General features: G+C 38.3%; 2 protein-coding genes across 2 annotated transcripts; one reads left to right on the top strand and one right to left on the bottom strand.

Moving 5' to 3' along the window:
* Positions 1-11,022: 11,022 nt before the first annotated feature.
* On the bottom strand, positions 11,023-11,895 carry LOC132305073 (uncharacterized). The gene is made up of 2 exons (XM_059802760.1): positions 11,808-11,895; positions 11,023-11,684 (listed from the first exon to the last, which is right to left on the bottom strand). The coding sequence occupies exons 1-2, from the start codon at positions 11,893-11,895 to the stop codon at positions 11,023-11,025; spliced, it is 750 nt and encodes a 249-aa protein (XP_059658743.1).
* A 2,998-nt stretch (positions 11,896-14,893) lies between these two features.
* Positions 14,894-20,408, top strand: LOC132303454 (G-type lectin S-receptor-like serine/threonine-protein kinase At1g67520). The gene is made up of 7 exons (XM_059800706.1): positions 14,894-16,165; positions 18,354-18,449; positions 18,568-18,776; positions 18,885-19,095; positions 19,227-19,464; positions 19,573-19,723; positions 19,822-20,408. Exons 1-7 carry the CDS (start codon positions 14,905-14,907, stop codon positions 20,128-20,130), a joined length of 2,475 nt encoding a protein of 824 aa, XP_059656689.1. The 5' UTR covers positions 14,894-14,904; the 3' UTR covers positions 20,131-20,408.

Below are 20,408 nucleotides of genomic sequence, written 5' to 3' on the forward strand. Positions count from 1 at the left end.
CTGAACCACTGGTACTGGTACAGGTGCCGGCTGTACCTGAGGCTGATTCCGAAGTGCAGCTGTTATCCCAACCTCTATAGCCTGAGCAACGAGGTCATTGAGGTGAGGAGGAATCTCTAGATCTCTGACCTGGTCCAGAGTCTGTTGAACATTCTCCTGTTCCTCCTGAAACTGATCCATGTCATCTTGAAACCCAAGCCTTTGCTGCTCTTCCTCCATTTGCTGACGCCGTAGGAGATATTGTTGCCTACGTGTCGTTCTCCTTTCCTTCATAGTTCCTTGCATGTTCTGTCCATTTCTAGCGTTAACCATCTATTAACACGAAAAGACAGACATCAGTACCCTTTCTATATGAACCATAAGGAATACAATGAATCCTAACTTAAGCTCTATTCAAGAGAAAATGCTACGCGGAAGACTTAATACGAAAACATCCTAGAGACACTTGAACCTGGAGTGCTCTGATACCAACTGTGATACCCCTCGGATCCGAGACACGGGTTGATCATGCCCAGGCCCAAACCCGAGGGAATATCAAACAATTAATATTTTATAATGAACACGGAATACAAAATAAATTAAGAAATGAAATTAAAGCTGGAAGGAATTAAAAATAGAATCTGCAAAATATTATAATTATTAAAATCCATCAAACCCAAACTCCAAAACTCCATCAGTTTACAACTTGGGAATCCATCTCTAGTGGACCCCTATTAAACATCCAAACGGAAGATAGAACAACTGTAATAAACGTCTAGAAATAAAACTATAGAGAGAGCCCTACATCGTCGGAAGAGTGAATAAAGACCTCTGCTCAGCATGAACACGTCTAAGCCTGGAACTGTCGTGTACCTGAAAAATAGAAGTGGGTCAGGCCCACGCGCAAGTTCTATACTACTACAATCCAAACAGAGGCCCGATACGCATGTACATCCTAAACAATTCAACAATAGCTAATAATCCGTAAATATATATATAGTCACACTAAAGGACTCTCACTGGACTACAGGCCGGTCTCAACCTGAATAGAGGTAACATGCTAAAACGCACACGAAGTGGGCATATGTACCTATACCTAAACAGGGTACACCTCCAACCATCGTAGCCAGCTACACATCCCGATGCATACGCTCCCTAGCCATCGGTCCTGAGGCTCAAGCTCATACCGAGGCACCATAACAGTACATATATAAAATCCATCCAAAATCCCTGGTATTGCCGCTCAACAAGTAGTTGCCATGACAATACAAATCTACGGGACTTAACTTTTAGTTAATCCCATTCTTATTCCAAGTAGGTGGGTAATGGTATTGATTTAAAAACCAAACCCATCCTTAGTATGCCACCGTCCCATACCGGTGCCTACTTTCCAATCCTCCAGTAGTCAATAATACTAATAAATCAAGTATATATCAACTAAATTCCAACATCCAACATTCAATGTTAGCAGTGATAAAATAAGTATTGATAAACAGGGTCACAACAACAACATATACATGCCCAATTTAAGTTGTTCCCTTTAGTCTGATATAGAGATAGAATTAATTAAAACTTCCATTTAACACCTTACAAATGACATACAGATATGTAGGGTATGTATCACAAAATCCTAACCTCCACAGTTGATACTAACTGTGATAATGTAAGCATCAAAACAATATTCACAGTATGTATGTAGACATGCTCAAGTTATAGTGTTCCACAAAACCGATCTAGTGTTAAACTCAAATCCTCCTAGTATTTAAGTTCCAACAGTTGCTATTACAGAAGTTAAGATAGCTATCATCTAGACCCATCCTTCCAATAATTTATACTAGCAGTGGTAAGGAAAAACGTGAACCACAGAACCACAATGCATCCACAAACATGCTTAGTCTAGGTTGAACAAGCATACAACACTACTATAACTACCAGTTTCATAGCAAAACAGATATCATTTTAATTTGGTTTAATCTTCATTAATCCTGGAATCATTTAAGAGTGCAAAGAGTATGAAGCCTAAGGGAAAGAGTAAGGATAGAATCTTGCCTCAGAAACTTTTGTTCAAAGTTTCAACGTCGTCTTCTGAAAAAAATCCCGGCGAGTTCCAAAACCCGATTACTGTTCACGGGTACGAAACACTATTCCTGAACTCAAAATCTGATCTCCACCGTTCAGATTGTGTGACACTGAGTCATGAACCTATCCTCCAAATTTTAGCTCGATCGGACCACGGACGAAGCAGGATCGGATATTTGATGAAATCTGGGCAGAATGGAAAAAAAAACCAGTGCGACCCAGTTACTGTTCATGAGTACGAATCACTGTTCCCGAGGTCAAACTCTGATCTCCACCGTTCAGATTGTGCGTCACTGAGTCGTGAACCTCTCCTCCAAAATTCAGCTCGATCGGACCACGGACAAAGCAGGATCGTATGTTTGATGAAATCTGGGCAGAATGAAAAAACCTGTGCTTTTCCTTCTCCACTTCCACAAAACGTGTGCTTTGTTTAACAAAACCCTACACAGACGTCTACCTTATACTTATAGAGTTTTCCTAAACCCTAGGTTCATTTAAGTCCAACTCACAATCCTAACCGGCCCATCCAATTAACGTAAAAACCTACGACGGCTATAATATAAAACCCTAATTTATACTGTAATTAAAACCCTAGTTAGATGTATTTACCTAATTACCCTATTCACCATTAAATACTTAACAAATAATCTAATTGAACAAAATAATAATTAGTAAACCCAATTAAACCAAATAAGACACACATAAAATAAGACACACATAGAATAATTAAACCAATTACACTTAAACCATTAATGCCAATTAAATAATTAAAACACTAACAAGTAATTCCAATCAAATAACTAAAAATAAATATCATTTAAATAAATTAAATCACCACAAAAGAAATAATTAAGCACCTAATAAAAAAAATAATGACACATAATCAAATAAAATGCACTTAAATAATAAATTAAATACCATTAAATACCAGAAATATCCTTTTAAAAATTAGGGGTATTACAATAAAAGACACATGTATATACATACAGAGGGAAGTAGAACAGACCAGAAGGAAGTAAAAGTGAATACAAAGTAATTGAGAAAAAGTGATCGAGCTTTGTATGTAACGACCCGAAAAGATACCAAAATAATAATAATAAAATCTATAAAAATTTCGGCATGACCTCCGTGGAAAATGTCCCTCAACAACTTATAGAAATACAAAAATAAATGCAATGGCCTCACTGGGCCTTAAATCTAACTTATCATGTCCCAACGCACAATTCAGATATTATACTACATTCCCAAAATGGTTATATAAATACAAAAGTCCCGTTCTTCCATTTCATCCAAACAAGGGACACATCCATTACTTCAAGTTACAGTCCATAATTGTAACTAAAATTTTAAAGTCCATAACTTACAACATTATATCAACTAAACTAAAGTTTCACAAAATATTTAAGATTACATTTACAAAATATATATCAAAGTTCTAATACAAAAGATAGCAAAAATCAAAATAGATCCCCAAGCTCGTTTAAACTTATGGTGGATCATCGTCCGCCACCTCTTTTCCATATCCTGAAAAATGTTAAAAATAATGGGGTGAGCATAAGCTCAGTAGGAAGTGTCTAAGATACACTTCTTATGTCCCCGTGAATCCATACTATGAATAGATAAAAAGTGAACGGGATCATGCTATCGAGAAACGCACATTCTCAACTACAATAACAATTATGTAACAAATATCAACCAATCATAAATTTACCACAATGTCATGAAGTGCAATGTTATGCAAGTGTCACTCCCCATTTCCAAAAAAATTCCGTTTCAACAACCAAACCGTTAGTGCAGTCCGACCCAAGGCACCTCCATGGCATCACGAAAGGAAGGTTGGTTAACTATCCACGACCACAAGACACCTCCAAGGCGTCGCATCTGGCCTAGTTAACTCAACTACATTCCCTTCTAAACTACACCAACATCACGGACCACTAAGCGCCTCCTAGGCGTCCGGTTTTCGTAACACTTTTAGAAAATATTTTCCCCAAAACAATTTTATTTGTTCTAACAAATCTTTTTCCCCCTTTCTCTTTCCCAATAGATGCATGAATGCTTTATACTTCAAATCATTAATTTAACTATATGTTTTCACACATTTCCATTTACATCATCATCACAATTTAATGAAAATTTCTAAACATTCATTTCCTTTATTTATTTATTTATTTATTTATAACCATAGCATCCATTTTTCCTCAAGACAATAAATAAATAAATAATCATGGAACATACAACACATCAAACACTAAGTATGCTCATTTACCGTAATGAAAATAGATATGTATACGAATTCAAATAACACAAGGAACACAATTATCATTGTAATTACAAAGAACTACAACAACAACAAGCTAAGTAATTAAAATTTTGCATGCTTAGAATCAAATTTAAGGGGAAAAAATTCACCAAATGCCAAGAAATTGTAGATTAGAACACCCCTATTTCAAATTGATGAAAACACCCAATTTGAGCCCAAGAACCCTAGAATTTCGAACTCTTTGGAGTGCACCAAATGATGATTGGCTCCTATCAAATTGACGGCCTTGACGAGCTCAACAACTTTATTTCACAATGTTCTACCAAATTTCAAAGGGATAGAGCTAGATCAAGCTTTGAATGGTGAAAGCAAAAATAAAACAAATATTCCAGAGAGAGAACATGGAAACTGCCGAGAGAGAGAACCAAAATGCGTATTTGTAATGGCCTTATGGCCTTTTTGATGTTTTTAATATAGTGGTGGGGCCCACTTATTTTTTTTTCTTTTTCTTTTAACATTAATTATATATATATATAAACATTAAATTCTCCCCAACTTTAAAAGATTTCGTCCCCGAAATCAGGCCATACCTGAGGGAGAAAACAACTCTGGATACTTGGAGCGAACCTCCTGTTCGAGCTCCCAAGTAGCCTCCTCAACTCTATGACGCCCCCAAAGAACCTTTACCAACAATATCGTCTTTTTCCTCAACACCTTCTGTTGTGTGTCAAGGATCTGAATTGGTCTCTCCTCGTAGGAAACATCCTCATCAATGTCCACATCAACCTAACTCAAAATGTGAGACGGATCTGGCTCGTACTTCCGTAGCTTCGACACATGAAACACATTATGAACCCTGTTCATCTATGGTGGCAATGCTAGTCTGTAGGCAACCTCTCCTACATGGTCCAAGATCTCAAAAGGTCCAATAAATCGTGGCGACAACTTGCCACTCTTCCCGAATCTCATCAACCCCTTCCTTGGAGAAACCCGAAGAAAAACGTGGTCTCCCACCTCAAAGGATAGCGGTCGTCTCCGTCTATCTGCATAACTCTTCTGTCGGTTTTGAGCTGTAAGCAATCTCTGTCTGATCAGTTTAATCTTCTCAGTAGTCTCAAGTACAATGTTGGGTTCTAAGGCGGCTGTCTCGCCCACCTCAGTCCAACAGATAGGAGACCTACAAGGTCTACCATACAACGCCTCAAATGGAGCCATCTGAATACTCGCCTGATAACTGTTGTTGTAGGCAAACTCAATAAGTGGAAGGTGATCCTCCCAACTACCACCCAAGTCAAGTACACAGGCTCGAAGCATATCCTCCAAGATCTGGATGGTACGTTCCGACTGGCCGTCCATCTGTGGATGGAATGCAGTACTAAAGTGCAATGCTGAGCCAAACGCTGCCTGAAGTCATTCCCAGAACTTTGAGGTGAACTTAGCATCCCTATCTGACATAATAGCCACTAGAACCCAATGCAATCTCATAATTTCTTTCACATAAAGTACACCGAGTGCTTCTGCGTCATCTATGCCTTCATAGGCAAAAAATGAGCCGTCTTGGTCAATCTATCGGTAATGACCCATACGGCTTCATTTCCCCTCCTTGACCTAGGAAGACTCGTCACAAAATCCATTGCTATCTCCTCCCATTTCCACTGCGCTACTGGCAATGACTGCAATAAACCAGCTGGTCTCTGGTGCTCGGCCTTCACCTGCTGATAGGTAAGACATTTAGCTACAAATTATGCAACATCCTTCTTTATTCCATTCCACCAATACTGACATCTCAAATTGTGATACATTTTGGTACCACCCGAATTGCAAAGCGGGAAGTATGAAACTCCCGTAAGACATCCTCACGACAAACTGTGGGAACAACCAACAAACCTCTAAACCGTAGACCTCCATCTGCATGTAAAGTCCAATCCTTCACGGTCTCGCCACTAGAAATCAGAGTGTAAATGGCATCCAAATTTGAGTCCTGTCTCTGTGACTCAATCACCCGTCTAACAAGAGTGGGTTGAGCCACGAAACTAAACAAGAATGCTGACTCACTGCTATCATCATCAAAGCAATACAATCCCATTTTAGCCAAATCTTCCAGCATTTTCCATTTCCGAATGGCTAAACTAGCCAAAGTCCCATGAGATTTCCGGCTTAAAGCATCAGCTACCACATTTGCCTTGCCAGGATGATACTGCAAATCAAAGTTGTAGTCTTCTAAGAATTCAACCCATCGCCTCTGTCTGTTGTTTAAGTCCTTTTGGGAGAAAAGGTACCTGAGACTCTTGTGGTCCGAGAACACCTCAAATCTCTCACCATATAAATAGTGTCTCCAACACTTCAAAGCAAATACAACTGCCGCTAACTCTAAGTCATGAGTAGGGTAGTTAAGCTCGTGAGTCTTCAACTGTCGAGACCCATAAGCCACTACTCTATCATCTTGCATCAGTACACAACCCAAACCATCACGTGAGGCGTCACAATATATCACATAACCCAAGCCACACTCAGGTATCACCAACACCGGAACCGTAGTCAACCTTGTTTTCAACTCTTGAAAGGATGACTCACAGGCCTCATTCCATGCAAACTTGATCCCTTTCCTGGTTAATCTGGTCATAGGAGCTGCCAAACGGGAAAAATCCTTAGTCAATCTATCGATAATGACTCATACGGCTTCATTTCCCCTCCGTAACCTAGGAAGACTCGTCACAAAATCCATTGCTATCTCCTCCCATTTCCACTGCGCTACCGGCAATGGCTGTAATAAACCAGCTGGTCTCTGGTGCTCGGCCTTCACCTGCTGACAGGTAAAACACTTAGCTACAAATTGTGTAACATCCTTCTTCATTCCATTCCACCAATACTGACGTCTCAAATTGTGATACATTTTGGTACCACCCGGATGAACTGCAAAGCGGGAAGTGTAAAACTCCCGTAAGACGTCCTCACGACAAACTGTGGGAACAACTAACAAACCCCTAAACCGTAGACCTCCATTTGCATGTAAGGTCCAATCCTTCACGGTCTCGCCACTAGAAATCAGAGTGTAAATGGCATCCAAATCTGAGTCCTATCTCTGTGACTCAATCACCCGTCTAACAAGAGTGGGTTGAGCCACGAGACTAAACAAGAATGCTGACTCACTGCTATCATCATCAAAGCAATACAATCCCATTTCAGCCAAATCTTCCAGCATCTTCCATTTCCGAATGGCTAAACTAGCCAAAGTCCCACGAGATTTCCGGCTTAAAGCATCAGCTACCACATTTGCCTTCCCAGGATGATACTGCAAAGCAAAGTTGTAGTCTTCTAAGAATTCAACCCATCGCCTCTGTCTGTTGTTCAAGTACTTTTGGGAGAAAAGGTACTTGAGACTCTTGTGGTCCGAGAACACCTCAAATCTCTCACCATATAAATAGTGTCTCCAACACTTCAAAGCAAATATAACTGCCGCTAACTCTAAGTCATGAATAGGGTAGTTAAGCTCGTGAGTCTTCAACTGTCGAGACCTATAAGCCACTACTCTATCATCTTGCATCAGTACATAACCCAAACCATCACGTGAGGCGTCACAATAGATCACATAACCCAAGCCACGCTCAGGTATCACCAACACCGGAGCCGTATTCAACCTTATTTTCAGCTCTTGAAAGGATGACTCACAGGCCTCATTCCATGCAAACTTGATCCCTTTCCTGGCCAATCTGGTCATAGGAGCTGCCAAATGGGAAAAATCCTTGGTCAATCTATCGATAATGACCCATACGACTTCATTTCCCCTCCGTGACCTAAGAAGACTCGTCACAAAATCCATTACTATCTCCTCCCATTTCCACTGCGCTACCGGCAATGGCTGTAATAAACCAGCTGGTCTCTGGTGCTCGGCCTTCACCTGCTGACAGGTAAGACACTTAGCTACAAACTGTGTAATATCCTTCTTCATTCCATTTCACCAATACTAACGTCTCAAATTGTGATATATTTTGGTACCACCCGGATGAACTGCAAAGCGGGAAGTGTGAAACTCCCGTAAAAGTCCTCACGACAAACTATGGAAACAACCAACAAACCCCTAAACCGTAGACCTCTATCTGCATGTAAGGTCCAATCCTTCACGGTCTCGCCACTAGAAATCAAAGTATAAATGGCATCCAAATCTGAGTCCTATCTCTATGACTCAATCACCCGTCTAACAAGAGTGGGTTGAGCCACGAGACTAAACAAGAATGCTGACTCACTGCTATCATCATCAAAGTAATACAATCCCATTTCAGCCAAATCTTCCAGCATCTTCCATTTCCGAATGGCTAAACTAGCCAAAGTCCCATGAGATTTCCGGCTTAAAGCATCAGCTACCACATTTGCCTTCCCAGGATGATACTGCAAATCAAAGTTGTAGTCTTCTAAGAATTCAACCCATCGCCTCTGTCTGTTATTCAAGTCCTTTTGGGAGAAAAGGTACTTGAGACTCTTGTGGTCCGAGAACACCTCAAATCTCTTACCATATAAATAGTATCTCCAACACTTCAAAGCAAATACAATTGCCGCTAACTCTAAGTCATGAGTAGGGTAGTTAAGCTCGTGAGCCTTCAACTGTCGAGACCCATAAGCCACTACTCTATCATCTTGCATCAGTACACAACCCAAACCATCACGTGAGGCGTCACAATAGATCACATAACCCAAGCCACGCTCAAGTATTACCAACACCGGAGCCGTAGTCAACCTTTTTTTCAACTCTTGAAAGGATGACTCACAGGCCTCATTCCATGCAAACTTGATCCTTTTCCTGGTCAATCTGGTCATATGAGCTGCCAAACGGGAAAAATCCTTCACAAATCTCCGATAATAACCCGTTAGGCCAAGGAAACTCCGGATCTCAAAGATATTCTTGGGTTGCTCCCAACTCAAAACTGCCTCTATTTTTTAAGGATCAACTGAAACCCCACCTTCCGAGACAACATGTCTTAAAATTTTCACCTCTTGTAGCCAAAACTCACACTTTTCATACTTGGCGTACAAACAGTGCTCCCGTAGAATCTGCAACACTATACTCAAATTGATCTCGTTCTCCTCCCGAGTCCATGAATACACAAGAATATCATCCACGAAAACTACCACAAACTGATCCAAGTAATCATATAAGACACGGTTCATTAAATCCATGAATGCTGCCGGCGCATTAGTTAAACCAAAAGGCAAAACAAGAAACTCATAGTGTCCATACCGCGTACGGAAAGCAGTTTTTGGAATATCCTCCTCTCTAACTCGCAACTGATAATAACCTGACCTCAAGTCAATCTTCGAAAAACAACTGGCTCCCCTCAATTGATCAAATAAATTATCTATCCTTGGCAAAAGGATATTTGTTCTTGATAGTGGCATGATTCAACTTTCGGTAATCAATGCACAACCTCAAAGAACCATTTTTCTTTTAGCGAACAAGACCGGTGCACCCCACGGTGACACACTCGGCCGGATAAAACCTTTCATCCTCAAATCATCAAGTTGTTTCTTTAATTCTTTTAATTCAATCAGTGCTACACGATACGGTGCCATAGAGATTGGTGCGGTACTAAGCATCAAATCAATAGCAAATTCCATCTCTCGGTGTGGAGGCAACTCAGTCAAGTCCTTCGGAAACACATCCAAAAAATCACGCACAACCGCTGGATAATCAACCCCATAAAACTCAACGTCATCATCGGCGAAAAGACTAGCCAAGAAGAATGTCTGCCGATCCTAACCCTTAACACCATAAAATGAATGAGTGAGAGGATCGCACCGATCTTCCACAAAACAGAAACAATCCCCATCCGGGGTACACACTGAAACTCTACTCCTGAAACAATCAATGACAGCTCTGAAGGATGACAACCAGTCCATCCCAAGAATGATGTCAAATCCCGTCATCTCGAGAAGGATGAGATCGAACTCAAGAACACGTCCGGCAATTGTCAAACTCTACTAAGAGTAACTGAACCCCCGATAGGCGTGTCAACACAAAGCGGTCTGTCTACCTGACTGACCTCCAAACCCAATGCCCGTGCAAATGATGAAGCAATGAATGAATAAGAAGCACCGGAATCAAACAATACACGAGCCCAAGAATGGGACACAAGAAACATACCCCTAACAACTGAAGGACTGGATGGTGACTCAACTGGAGTGAGTGCAAACACGCGACCCTGAGTCCTCTGCCCCTGAGAACTGCCTGCCTGATAGCCAGACTGCTGAGTGGGTGCACTCGAAGAAGCTCCCCTACCAGGTCGAGAACTCTGGGCTGACATAGTTGACTGAGACGGCTGAGGTGGTGGTGGTAGTCGAAACCCTGACTGAACTGTGGTAGATTGCATCTGCCTCTGCTGTGAACCTCCACCTCTGCCCAAACCACTGCCCCGTTGTGGGCAATCTTTCACCCTATGACCCTGCTTGCTACACTCGAAATATCCACCAGACGCCACCTGAATCTGAGTACACTGGGACTTGTGATGCCCTAGCTGCCCACGCTTGAAACAAATCATCTGAGCTACCTATGTCTGAGTGCATTGGGACTTGTAATGTCCCAGCTATCCGCATCTAAAACAAGTAACATTCGGTGTAGAAGACCCCACGGACACTGAAGCTGTGGGGGCGGATCTGACTGGCTGCTGTCCTCTGAACCCTGACTGCTCATGCTTATGCTTCTTACTTGATTAACCCTCGGAAAAAGCACTCATACCCCTGTTGTGCTTGTAGGATTCCTTGATAGCCTTACTGTCCCTGCTTTCAGCCTCAACTACTAAGGCCTTTCGCACTGCTTTTGCATACTCTGTCGGTTCTGAGGCAGCTACAATTGGCCTGATGGTGAGATGAAGACCATCAACAAACTTCTCTATCTTTCCTTCCTCATCATTAGCAATCCCCGGTGTAAACCTCAAAAGCGATGTAAACTTATTCTCATACTCTGTAACTGTCATGCTTCCTTGCTTCAACCCATCAAACTCCTTCTTTAGTTCCCTCCGCTTAGGCGCCGAAAAGTACTTCTCATAGTACAACTTCTTAAAAGTAGCATATGTCATAGTATCCAGAATATGGGTGTGAGAAACGGTCTTCCACCAAATCTCAGCATCGCCCATAAAATTGTAAGTAACCAATGTAATCTTCAACTTGTCCGTTGCTAAATTCATGGCATTAATATGCTTCTCCACCCTATCCATGAAACTATCCGCAACAAGCGGATTTGGACCGCCCTCAAATAGAGTTGGCATCAACTTCACAAACTTTGCAATGTGGTAAAGAGTATCATCTAACTCATTTTTCTTTGGAGGTGGTGATGGTGGTGCCGGTGGTGGCACAAACTGTGACGATGATGCACCTGTCAGTCGATATGCATAAAAAATAGCCTAATGAACGACTAACCTCAACTGCTCCCTATTTATTTGAAAAGGTGGGTCAACGAGCCCCCTCGCTTGTCCCTCTCTTGGCGGGACCAAGTCACGCAATAAGATATCTTCCTCTTCTTGCTCTTGATCCCTTTCCATGGGATTGGAGCTAGAACTTTCCCCAGGATCCCTTCGTGTTGGCATGACGCTATAAGAAAAAGGAAATGGATCAATAACGATGACACTAAAATACGCACAAGAACGGAATTCTCACATGAATGACTTGACAAATATGGAAACACATAAACACCTTCCTTGCTCCCAGAACACCCAACTAATGAGAAACATGATCATGCTAATAATATACAACAACATTAAGCACTTAGCCCGTAATCATATAAGCAATTAAACAATTAAGCATGCCTTTCAAATAATTAAGCACCTTAACACATAGGCATATAAGCATACAATCACGTAAGCAATTAAGCAAGTAAGCAAATAACTCAACTCCCTATGTAATCCTAGGTAGGCCTTTACCCGTCGTCCTAATGGTATTTGAACCATTGCTCTGATACCAAATTTGTAACGACTCGAAAAGATACCAAAATAATAATAATAAAATCTATAAAAATTTCGGCATGACCTCCGCAAAAAATGTCCCTCAACAACCTGTAGAATTACAAAAATAAATGCAATGGCCTCACTTGGCCTTAAATCTAACTTATCATGTCCCAACGCACAATTCAAATATTATACTACATTCCCAAAATGGTTACATACATACAAAAGTCCCGTTCTTCCATCTCATCCAAACAAGGGACACATCCATTACTTCAAGTTACAGTCCATAATTGTAGCTAAAATTTTAAAGTTCATAGCTTACAAAATTATATCAACTAAACTAAAGTTTCACAAAATATTTAAGATTACATTTACAAAATATATATCAAAGTTCTAATACAAAAGATAACAAAAATCAAAATAGATCCCCAAGCTCGTTTAAACTTATGGTGGATCATCGTCCGCCACCTCTTTTCCATATCCTGAAAAATGTTAAAAATAATGGGGTGAGCATAAGCTCAGTAGGAAGTGTCTAAGATACACTTCTAATGACCCCGTGAATCTATACTATGAATAGATAAAAAGTGAACGAGATCATGCTATCGGGAAACACACATTCTCAACCACAATAACATGTAGCAAATATCAACCAATCACAAATTTACCACAATGTCATAAAGTGCAATGTTATGCAAGTGTCACTCCCCATTTCCGAAACAATTCCGTTTCAACAACCAAACCGTTAGTACAGTCCGACCCAAGGCACCTCCATGGCATCACGAAAGGAAGGTTGGTTAACTATCCACAACCACAAGGCACCTCCAAGGCGTCGCATCCGGCCTAGTTAACTCAACTACATTCCCTTTTAAACTACACCAACATCACGGACCACTAGGCGCCTCCTAGGCGTCCGGTTTTCGCAACACTTTTAGAAAATATTTTCCCCAAAACAATTTTATTTGTTCTAACAAATATTTTTCCCCCTTTCTCTTTCCCAATGGATGCATGAATGTTTCATACTTCAAATCATTAATTTAACTATATGTTTTCACACATTTCCATTTACATCATCATAACAATTTAATGAAAATTTCTAAACATTCATTTCCTTTATTTATTTATTTATTTATAACCATAGCATCCATTTTTCCTCAAGACAATAAATAAATAAATAATCATGGAACATACAACACATCAAGCACTAAGCAGCTCATTTACCGTAATGAAAATAGACATGTATATGAACTCAAATAACACAAGGAACACAATTATCATTGTAATTACAAAGAACTACAACAACAACAAGCTAAGTAATTAAAATTTAGCATGCTTAGAATCAAATTTAAGGGGAAAAAATTCACCAAAAGCCAAGAAATTGTAGATTAGAACACCCCTACCTCAAATTGATGAAAACTCCCAATTTAAGCTCAAGAACCCTAGAATTTCGAACTCCTTGGAGTGCACCAAATGATGATTGGCTCCTATCAAATTGACGGCCTCGACGAGTTCAACAACTTTGCTTTATAATGTTCTATCAAATTTCAAAGGGATAGAGCTAGATCAAGCTTTGAATGGTGAAAGCAAAAATAAAACAAATATTCTAGATAGAGAATATGGAAACTGGAGAGAGAGAGAACCAAAATGCGTATCTATAATGACCTTATGGCCTTTTTGATGTTTTAATATAGTGGTGGGGCCCACTTGTTTTTTTTTTCTTTTTCTTTTAACATTGATTATATATATATATATATATATATATATAAACATTACATTGTAGCTATGTTGTCTTTTTGTTAGTCCACGTCTCTATATTTGATTTTAATATATATATATTTTTTTCTTACCTTATAGAAAAATTATTTTTATTTTTATTTTCTTATCTTACATAAAAATATATAAATTCCTAAATTTATCTTACATAAAAATTACTTGATGTATTCCGGTTACTAGTCACCCTAATGACACCATGGCAACGTTTCTGCAAAATTAATTTTATTTTTTCAAATTTCCCATTCTGTCACCATTCACTCAATAATAATTATACAAATGTCTCCCAAAAACACCCATCAGTTCTATCAATCAGACACTCAAAAGTCTATAAAAATGACAAGACTCAAAAAAACAGTCTTCAAATTTACAAATCAAGCCTTTAATCGCGATGAAAAGCCTATAAAAAAAAGTGCCTTTAGTTGCAAATTTCTGCAGCCACACAGACTTATTGCTGCTTTATGACTTTTCCAAGGTGCTGCTTATGGGTCAAGGGGCAGAGACAACCTTCTAATACGTTAATGCATCAATTAGCTTGACTTGAGGAAATATAATTTTTTAGACTTCACAGAATCTGGATTTACAAATTTTTGATATTGAAATTTGTGAATGTTAGATATTATTTTTCAGACTTGACATAATCTGAATTTACAAATTAGAAAGACTAAAGTCGACTTTTCTAGATTTGAATATTATTCAAAAATGCCAATTAATTTCTGCTGGGTGTGAAGGTCCAAGATTTATTACAACTCATGTCAAGAAGTCAAAGTCAACTAAAGAAATATAATTCAGGTAACTTAGAAAATCTTCTAACCTTCTTTTGATCAGTCAATGACACGGGTTGACCGGCCTATTATATTACATTAATAGATAATAGAGCTTTCCATGTACAAACTGCTTTTGGTTATGGCTTCCCTGAAGGCAGGCTCTATGAATCTAATGTTGCTTCTTTCTTTCACATTGATCTTATGCTGCCTTGGATTCTGTTCCTCCCTTGTAGCAGGAGCAAGCACGATGCGACGCGGTGATGAACTCAACTCATCCTCTGCTAGTCTTCTTGTTTCTGAAGGTGGGGTCTTCACCTTAGGATTCTTCACTATCCCCATCGGGGACGTTTTTGGTTATTTAGGAATATGGGACACCGACGACAAAGAAAATAAAGTATGGATTGCCAATCCCAACACGCCTATTGTGAACAATATCGGAGTTCTGACCATTGATGGCAAAGGAAGGTTGAAGGTTATGAGTGGAGGGAGCACTGTTGTGAATATTAATGATGAAGTTGGGAGTGGAAATGTTAGTGCCACACTAGAAGATTCGGGTAACTTTGTGGTGAAGGATGAAAGTGATAACAGGATTTTGTGGCAGAGCTTTGATCATCCTACCAGCATGCAATCGCAAGGTATGAAGCTTGGTTTTAATCTCACAAGTGGGCAGAATTGGACTCTAACTTCTTGGCTAAGTGATTTTTACCCGTCCACCGGGACTTTCACTTTGAGCTGGGAATCCACCCAAGAGTCTGGGCAGTTGATCATTCATCATCGAGGAGAGCGTTATTGGACTAGTGGGGAATTGAAAGATGGGAATTTTGAACATATGCAATTAAATGATTCATATTTCAATCACAGGTTTAGGTATGTTTCAGCTAGTGATGGGAGCTACTTCACTTTTTCTCCAACATCTTTGGCCATTCCACCCAAGTTGGAGCTGACACCAAATGGGCGAATTGTTGACAATTTGTCTAAGGCTAACCTGACCTCATATGAGTTTTGTTACGGTTATGAATCAGACGATGGTTGTGTGAGATCTACTGTGCCGTTGCCTGAGTGCAGGAGACATGGTGATAAGTTCCACGAAAGGCAAGCAGCCTTTAGTGGCAACACTCGAATTCGTAACGAAAATCAGAGTCTCGGTGTCGGTGATTGTATGAAAATGTGCTGGAACGATTGCAATTGTGTTGGCTTTATGGAATTGTTTAGCGTTAGAGTGGGCTGTGCGTTTTGGGGTGGGAATATAAATTATACAGCAGATGAACCTAATTTGGGGGCAATGTACGTGCTGGTTCCAGCACATCGGTCCGCAGACGCACCAAGTTCACCCATACAATCACCAAGTGCACCCATACAATCACCAACTTCATCCAATGGTAAGTCTACTTTTATCTCAATTAATTTCTAAATATCTGCATTGTGTTTCCAACGCATTGTCTCTTATACTGAGCTGGCTATAATGATATAAGTAGCTTAGTTGATTTATTTTTTTTCACCAAAGCATTTCATTTAACTAGATCGAATAAGATTGCTTAAACTTACCTGGTTACCTGGCCTACACGATTTGTGAGAAAATAAGTTATGTGTTGGGCAAATTTAGGTGTCAAAACTTGTGAATTGAGTTATATAGACTATTTAATCTGAAAATAAAAAATATAAAAATGAACTAGCTTTTAAAGCTTGATAACCCCAAATGGAGTAAAACGCTAGTACTCGATGTTAGTCTCACCTATAGGCGCACAAAAACACACGCATGCACACAAAATAATCATTTAATTGATGTCAAGACAGAGTACAATGCTTCTCAACATCATTAATTTCAAATTTTATTTGGTCATATCCATCATGCCCAATAAACTCATTTTTGATTCACAATTTCGATTCATTTTTGTCCATTCACAGTTTCAATTACCTTTAACATTTTTATTAGTGGTGGCAAAATGGGTCAGGAACTATCAACCTGCCCATATTCGTCCGCCTTTTGATGGTTATGGGTGAACCATATTTAATTTGAGAGTTAAGATGGGTTGAGTAATTTTTAACCACTTAATTTGAGGGTCAAGATGAGTTGAATACCATATTCAACCCATATTTCATCCATCACATAATAAACACACAACACACATCTATTTTATATTGCACTCAACTCATTTCTTTCTCTAAAATTCTCTCTCACAATCATCTCTCTCTCAATTTGTCTCTTATCAATCCCCTCTTTAAGTTTCTCTCTCTAGAAACTTCTTCTAAAAAAAGTAAATAATTTTAAAAATTTTAAAACCTTTTGAGAAAAAAATAATTTAAAAATTATAAATAATTTAAAAAATAATAAATAAATAAATAATAATTAATAAAAAAAATTTAAAAAAATTACTATTATAGTGTTGGGTGGCCCCATTCCCACCTTTCTCCTACTCCTCTGCCCTTTCACGTTATTCATTACCTCAACCTTTCTTTGTGTCACAAAAAACATAAATAATTGAATATGATACTACAATTTTAGACATTTCATAGGTTTTTTTTCGTTTTTTGTTTTTTTTTTTTTTATTTTGTACACTCTACCAAAGACACTAGGTAATGTCCAACATTTCAAGAGTTTAGATAGGAGGAAATTAAGTTTTTAATAATAATTTTTATAACTAATTAAATTTTCATTAGTTATTTAAAATAAAAAAAAATAATAATAAAAAAAAAAAGATAATTTGGATTTTTTTAATTTTTTTACAAGAATAATACCTTCTTCTTTTTTCTTATAAGTTTCGTACATTTCAATCCATGAAATAATAATTTTTTGTATCTTTCTTTAAATTTTGAATGCTAATCAAGTGCATGTTCAAACATTTATTTACTTTCATTTTATATCTTTCACTATTAATTTTTATCTAAACAAATTATAAACTAATAACAATAACTCTCATGCACACCAGTAAGGCAAAGTTTTCATCATCTATCTACGAGCAAGTGAATGGTCTCAGAATGAGATACTGTACTAGGGGACATGGAATACAGGTTCTTTGCATTAATTGTAAACTAACAACCCAATTATATTAGATTGAAGATTCATGCGACACTCTAATGTAATGTGTTGTACTTGTACCTCTCAATATAAATGCATATTACCTCCACATACAGGTTTATTTATTTTTGAAATAATTAAGTTGCGTTTTCTTAAGACACACATAATGAATAATCAAAACAGATAATATATGTTAAATCATGCTAACATTTAATAAAAAAAAAAAATTAATAATAATTAATAGATCTACAGGTCATAACGGGTTGACCCTGTCCATTTTTAACCCGTTCTGAGCGGGTTGAATATGGGTCTTGACCCATGTTAACCTGCCCATTTTTAACCCAACCCAAACCCGACTCAACCCGCCCATTTGCCACCCCTAATTTTTATCTGATCCAAAAGAGGCACAATTTGAACATTTATCACTAGTCAGGACACTATTGTTTTATCCGCAGAAAATGAAGAGAACAATTTTGGCAAATTCTACTTTACAATTTTTTTTTTTTCGAAAGGTAATTCTACTTTACAATTATTTTTTTTTCGGAATGCAGGAGAGAAGAAATGGATATGGATTGTCACTGTTGTAGTAGTCGCAGTTCTTATGCTTCTTTTTGGCCTCTTATGCTTTTTAAGAAGACGACTAAAAGGTACATTGCTAACAAATACTAATAAATAGGTTGCATATATTGTAATTTTTTTCATTAATCTCTATATATTATTTTTATGTAATGAGAAGTTTGGTTTTGTATTTTATATTCAAAATAGGGAATAATGAGGAGAGAGTTGTTCTTGAACATATGACACCAAATGAATATATGAACATAGATGAACTTGAACATGATGGGAACAAGGGTCACGACATCGAGGGTCACTCACCCTTGAAGTTATTTAGCTTTGCTTGTATCAGGGATGCTACAAGTTCCTTCGCATCAGAATGTAAGCTTGGAGAGGGCGGTTTTGGACCTGTTTACAAGGTACATTATGGATCTAAAGTTGAGTTCAAGTTTTTGATTTTATAGGATTACTCTGTTTATTAGCATAGATCAAAAGTTGAGTTCTCAGGTAATGAACTTCTATTCCAGGGAAAATTGCCTACGGGACGGGAAATAGCTGTAAAGCGACTTTCAAGAAGTTCGGGACAAGGATTGGTGGAGTTCCAAAATGAGCTCATTCTCATAGCCAAACTCCAACACATGAATCTAGTGCGGCTTCTAGGTTGTTGCATTCAAGGAGATGAGAAAATGTTGGTATATGAATACATGCCAAACAAAAGTTTGGACTCCTTTCTCTTTGGTAAGAAATCCCTTTTATTTCTCTAGTGTATATCTGCTTTATTTTCAAGTGTAATTGGTTAATAACTTTCTTATCTTTGCCCAAAAAATTAAAAAGTATGTTACCATATTTTGCACTTCATTTTGAAACAGATACAACTAAGAAGGAGCAATTAACATGGGAAAGACGCCTTAGCGTTGTTGAAGGAATTGCTCAAGGACTACTTTACCTTCACAAGTATTCAAGAGTGAGGATAATACATAGAGATTTGAAAGCTAGTAACATATTACTTGATGAAAACATGAATCCCAAAATTTCTGATTTTGGTATGGCCAGAATTTACAAGCATAATGTATCAGAAGCTAATACAAATAGAGTTGTTGGGACGTAGTAAGTATTGAATAAATTTATTTATACATGTTTTGATGGGTGTGAAGTTTAAACCTCACAAGTTTATTAATCATTACATACTTACACTATTAATTATATTGTTGGTAGTGGTTACATGGCTCCTGAGTATGCCATGGAAGGAATTTTCTCGGTTAAATCTGATGTCTTCAGTTTTGGAGTACTAATGCTTGAAATTGTGAGTGGTCGAAGGAACAACAGCTTTCATGACATTGAGGGTCCACTTAACCTAGTAGGATTCGTAAGTAATACAAATGTGGCTATTATTATTATTTTTGTTGCTAAATAGGAGTTGTGTGTTTGTTTCCAACATTTTAACTGATAATTTTATAATCACAGGCATGGGAATTGTGGAACAAGGATGCTGCTCTAGAGCTTGTGGATCTAACACTAAGGGGTTCATATGTTGAACAACAGTTGTTAAGATGCATTCATGTCGGTCTCTTATGTGTAGAAGACCATGCGATGGATAGGCCAACTATGCTAGAAGTTATTTCCATGTTAACAAATGACAGCATGGCTTTGCCAATGCCTAAGAAACCGGGCTTTATAACGAGAAGCAGAGTGGCTGAGGAAGACGTACACAAAAGTAAGCAAGAAAATTATTCATTAAATGGGCTTTCCATCTCTGTCCTAGATGCGAGATAAAGCTATAGATTTGAAGAGTTCCCAATCAGATTGGCAACGTAGCACTGAAGAGAGCATGATTTTATCTCGATTATTTTCTGTTGGTGATTTTGTTTTACACATGTTATAGTGAAATATTCACATTCGAGACCAACAGAAAAATTGAGATGGCGTCTTTCAAATCTCTTTTCTTGAAATGCATCAAGGGCACTTGTGCCGACAAAACATGCTTTTTTTTCATCCATAACATGTCTAATTATGGAAAATTTTGGTTTGAGATTTGAGGTGCATGATAGATT

Source organism: Cornus florida, unplaced genomic scaffold (genome assembly GCF_030987335.1).
Source record: "Cornus florida cultivar Cherokee Brave unplaced genomic scaffold, ASM3098733v1 CherokeeBrave_3.0.0_Hap2_Chr04, whole genome shotgun sequence".
Taxonomy (NCBI): Eukaryota; Viridiplantae; Streptophyta; class Magnoliopsida; order Cornales; family Cornaceae; genus Cornus; species Cornus florida.

What these genes read in the sequence shown, in the direction of transcription:
- LOC132305073 (XM_059802760.1), bottom strand. Translation starts at nt 11,895, where the DNA reads ATGCCAACACGAAGGGATCCTGGGGAAAGTTCTAGCTCCAATCCCATG. An exon ending in AGAGGAAGATATCTTATTGC is followed by an intron (nt 11,685 to 11,807) that starts GTGACTTGGTCC and finishes ATCGACTGACAG; the next exon opens with GTGCATCATCGTCACAGTTT.
- LOC132303454 (XM_059800706.1), top strand. Translation starts at nt 14,905, where the DNA reads ATGTACAAACTGCTTTTGGTTATGGCTTCCCTGAAGGCAGGCTCTATG. An exon ending in ATCACCAACTTCATCCAATG is followed by an intron (nt 16,166 to 18,353) that starts GTAAGTCTACTT and finishes TTCGGAATGCAG; the next exon opens with GAGAGAAGAAATGGATATGG. An exon ending in GTTTTGGACCTGTTTACAAG is followed by an intron (nt 18,777 to 18,884) that starts GTACATTATGGA and finishes CTTCTATTCCAG; the next exon opens with GGAAAATTGCCTACGGGACG.